The sequence below is a fragment of the Nematolebias whitei genome, chromosome 10 (assembly GCF_014905685.2).
Source record: "Nematolebias whitei isolate Nwh7 chromosome 10, NemWhi1, whole genome shotgun sequence".
Lineage (NCBI taxonomy): Eukaryota > Metazoa > Chordata > Actinopteri > Cyprinodontiformes > Rivulidae > Nematolebias > Nematolebias whitei.
Window position 1 is genome coordinate 44,102,419 of NC_056507.1, and position 4,374 is coordinate 44,106,792.

Genomic DNA, 4,374 nt, shown 5'->3' on the forward strand with positions numbered 1-4,374 from the left:
AATAAATAACAACAGTTATAATAAATAACAGCAGTTCTAATAAATAATAGCAGTTCTAATAAATAACAGTTCTAATAAATAACAACAGATATAATAAACAACCACAGTTATAATCAATAACAGCAGTTATCATAAATAACAAGATATAATAAATAACAGATATAATAAATAACAACAGTTATAATAAATAACAACAGTTATATTAAATAACAACAGATGTAATAAATAACAATAGTTATAATAAATAACAATAGTTATAATAAATAACAATAGTTATAATTAACAACAGTTGTAATAAATAACAACAGTTATTATAAATAACATTTATAATAAATAACAACAGTTATAATAAATAACAGATATAATCAATAACATTTATAATAAATAACAACAGTTATAATAAATAACAGTTATAATAAATAACAGTTATAATAAATAACAACAGTTATAATAAATAACAACAGATATAATAAATAACAGATATAATAAATAACAACAGTTATAATAAATAACAATTATAATAAATAACAACAGATATAATAAATAACAACAGATATAATAAATAACAACAGTTATAATAAATGGCAGAGAGCAGTGTTTTTATGATACTCACCCTTTTTCAGCATGTAGGAGCAAAACTAATAAAATCCAGTTACAAAGAGACGTTAGTGTGTTTACCAGTTTGGACTAACTGTGGTCATGCAGATGCAGCATGTTCTATGAATGCAGCTGAGTCTCGGGGTTGCCAGATAAATTTAAAATGTCTTATTTATCCCCTCCTTTCTGTGCACATGTTCAACAAACACAACATACACCTCATCTTAAAATATCTTTACTCAGCACATCTGACAGTTTAGGTCAAAATACTATCATTTTAAAGCCACAGTACTATAGTTCGTCATTTCTTATCTGGCAACCCAACTGACATGGAAACTACAGCATTTTTCATGTAAACCTGCTCATTTTTTGTTTATCACCCCCAATAAACAGAGAAAAAATACAAACGTTTCCAGAGGTTGTTCTGTGTCAATGGGGCCTTACAGCAGGTGGATCACTTTGATCTGGTCATTTTAAACATGCAGGACAGTGGACCACAAGGATCCTTTTTATTTTTTCAAAGAAGCAGCTAGTGATGCAAGTTCTGAACAGTTAGAAGTGTCTGCAGAGCAGCATGCACACGTGTTTTTTTTTTTTTATAAAATCAGTTTTTGTTGATTGACATGTCTTGGCCCCTCGAAGTCCCTTCAACTTTTTGACAGTTAGTGCTCCTTAGGGAGAAGACCTTATTTAACTGCTTAAAAAGACTCTTTAAATATTCTTTTTCACAATAAACTAGTCAGTCCTATAGAGCTATCTCAGCCTGAAATACAATTTTCAAATCTAATTTACTTTAAATTTGATATCCTTACAGGTCTTTTGTTTAAAATGAAAACTCTACATTTACAGTAATTTATTTATTTATTACAATAAAGACAATTTTTATTTTGTGGCATTTTTTGGAATAAATGACGTTTCCCTCTCGTCTTCCCTTCAGATCCTGTAGCTGAAAATAAAGCGTTTTCAGTTAAACTTACTGTATTCAACTCTCTCATTTTATAAATCTCTCATGGTGTGTTTTGAAAGCTTTTTTATCTCCTCTCTCCTTTGCACACCTGTGTGTCTTGCAGAAGGTAAGCTGAGATTCTATAAACGCAGACTTTTGCATCTTTCTCTTTGTTTCAATCCGTCTTCCTCTCACTCCGCCACAAACACGTTGGATTTGAGAGGTTGCTGTATTCGATGTGCTCCTAGCTTTGTCTGCTGTGTTTTTGTCCCCTGTCACGAAGCAAAGAGGGGGAATTGAAAATACCCTTTGTCCATGCATGATGTGAGCAAGATGGCTCCAAAAATAATGCCTCTTTTCCATTAGTGCCACTATAGCACGGTACAGCTGGTTAGGTAGACGGGGTGTGGTGGGGCACCCCGCTTGTATAATGGTAGGGGAAACACTTCTTCATCATTTGATGTATTTACACTCATTGTGTCCACATTTATTGTTCAATTTAGATATGTGGTTTTGTTTCTTGTATACAGATTATTTTATTTATTTTAGCTTTGTTTTAAAGTGTAATTCTTGTTTTGTGATTTGTACATCTGTGGGTTAGAATAAAGTTGAACTGAAGGCTGTAGCTCTTCTTAAAAACATAGTTGAGGGAAATATTCCTGAGAGATCCAATAATTTTGTCTTTTTATGATTTTTCCAGCTGAGTTAACTTTAACAAATTATTTAATAAAGTCATTAATGTGAAAACAGAATTTCATGATAAAGCCAGCACAGTTTATTTGTTTTTATCTTCATTCATAAATTTTTAAAATTAAATTAAATTAAATTTTTTTATACATGAAATGTTTTTAAAAATCGTTTCCACCCTCCTTACCAGGCCGGTCCTGGTCTGACCTTGCCTGCCGGGGCTTGGGGTCCGACCTTGCACGCTCCTGCAGGTCGGCAGCTCAGAGGATCCTCTGCAGTGACAGGTGGAGCTTGGAGTCAGGGAGGTGACGCCTTGCCCGGCCTGAGGTGGAGAGGACCGCCAGCGCTCCATCTAGCTCGCTCTGAATTTTGTTATCGGTCACCAAGCACAACAAACGCCTGCACTTCAGCATTAGACCACAGCGTTGTCATTATTGTTTTTAAAAATAGCTCCAGTCGCTCCTCGAGTTCGAGTTATTGCAAATGGAGGATCTGGTTGTTGTGAAAGTTTCTCAAATAAACAATGATTCCACCCCCTGACCAATCAGTGACCAGCGGTGTTCTGACGTCACGTTTTCAGGCCAGCATGGTACGCTTGGAACCAGAGCCAAGTTGGTCCTGAAAAAGTGGCTGGTTCCACGAATCGTTAGTGGAAAAGCCTTGGAACCATGACGAACCGTGCCGTAGAGGTGCTAATGGAAAAGGAAATGGAAAAGTGAAGTACCAACTTCCCTTTTGGTGTGTGGCTACATCTAGGCGTAAGAAATGTTCCTTTCAAAAAGTGGGTTGCCGTATCAAAATCCAAGATGGCTGCCACCTTAGATGTACGTGCGAACTTTGTTAGTTGAATAACTTGAAAAATAAGTGATGTGTCGACCTCACATTTTGGTGTGAAGCTGCAATGAAGTGTAAGAAATGTTCCTCTCAAAAACAGGGCTGCCATGTCAGAATCCAGTCCAGAAAAACACTCGTGTAGAAAACTACAAAACATTTACTCTTCAAATGTCTTAGCGACAGGGGACATCTTCATACCATTTGTTTATTGGTTCTGTGCAGCTTTTCATTGTTTTGATTGATCACAGAAGCAGAATATAAAGCTGCACTTGCAACGCTGGCTTTTAAACAGATGTGTTTTTTTATTTGGCATTTTCTTGTAAACCAGTGAATCACTCAAAACGCAGTTTGTAGATAAAATAATAAGCTTTAATTGTATTCAGAACAATCCATGGGAATCATCTGGGTTCTGAAGCCGTGTTGCTACAATAATAAATGCTTCTCAACTCTTTGTAAGATTTCATGTTTTAATCAAACTGTTCTGCTTCGCTCTGCTTCACCTGGATGTTTCATGCACATCTGTAGTTCTACGATAAGACCATCTGTCACATGATCTGTTGTCACAAGGCTCCCAGTCTGCACTGTACAGTCTAATCTCCACTTTATATCTGATATTACATGTATTAATGTGTCGTTTCTTGGGGTCCTCTATAGGTCTGCCAGCATCCAAACTCCAGAATGAGAGAGTGGGGGGCTGAGGCACTGACAGCACTCATCAAAGCTGGCCTTGCCTACAAACATGACCCTCCACTGGCCCAAAATCAGGTAGGTGATGAAATGAGGAAAAGAAAATGATGAACATTATTAAATCATTATTTATCTTAGGTCTTTCAAAGACCTTAAAGTTCGTAGAGCTTTTTCTCCTGCTTTTTGTTTTGTCTAGCAACTGGTAAATACTGTAACTCTTCTGTATTACTGTAATTTTCAGTGTATAAGCCGCTACTTTTTTTTTACACGTTTTGAACACAGCAGCTTATACAATGCTGTGGCTTTTTTTTATTTTTTTTTACCTCGCTCATAGTTAAATACAGGTTGAATGGTTACTGTACGCTACTGAATGGACTAACACATGAACACAAACACTACGTAGGCTAACAAGAACAGACTCATCACTAAAACAACGATGCTGAACAGCTAACCGAAATGATTAACAATGAACATATATTTTACCCATAATCCCTCTCTGTGGCCATGTGACCAGCAGTCAACCACAATGAACCAATGAGGTACCGTACTATTAGGAGGACCCCCCCCCCCCCCCCACACACACAAGTGAGACATGCATTGATCAGACTACCTGTTTAAATAAA

General features: G+C 36.1%; 1 protein-coding gene across 1 annotated transcript in view; it reads left to right on the plus strand.

Annotated features, from left to right (window-relative positions):
- LOC119416417 (protein MON2 homolog) overlaps positions 1-3,829 on the plus strand; it is a gene marked incomplete at its 3' end in the record, with an annotated part of 20,571 nt that extends 16,742 nt beyond the window's left edge. Inside the window, 2 exon segments of the mRNA XM_037683657.1 lie at positions 1,668-1,670; positions 3,719-3,829. Coding sequence (XP_037539585.1) covers positions 1,668-1,670; positions 3,719-3,829 — 114 coding nt within the window.
- Positions 3,830-4,374: the final 545 nt, after the last annotated feature.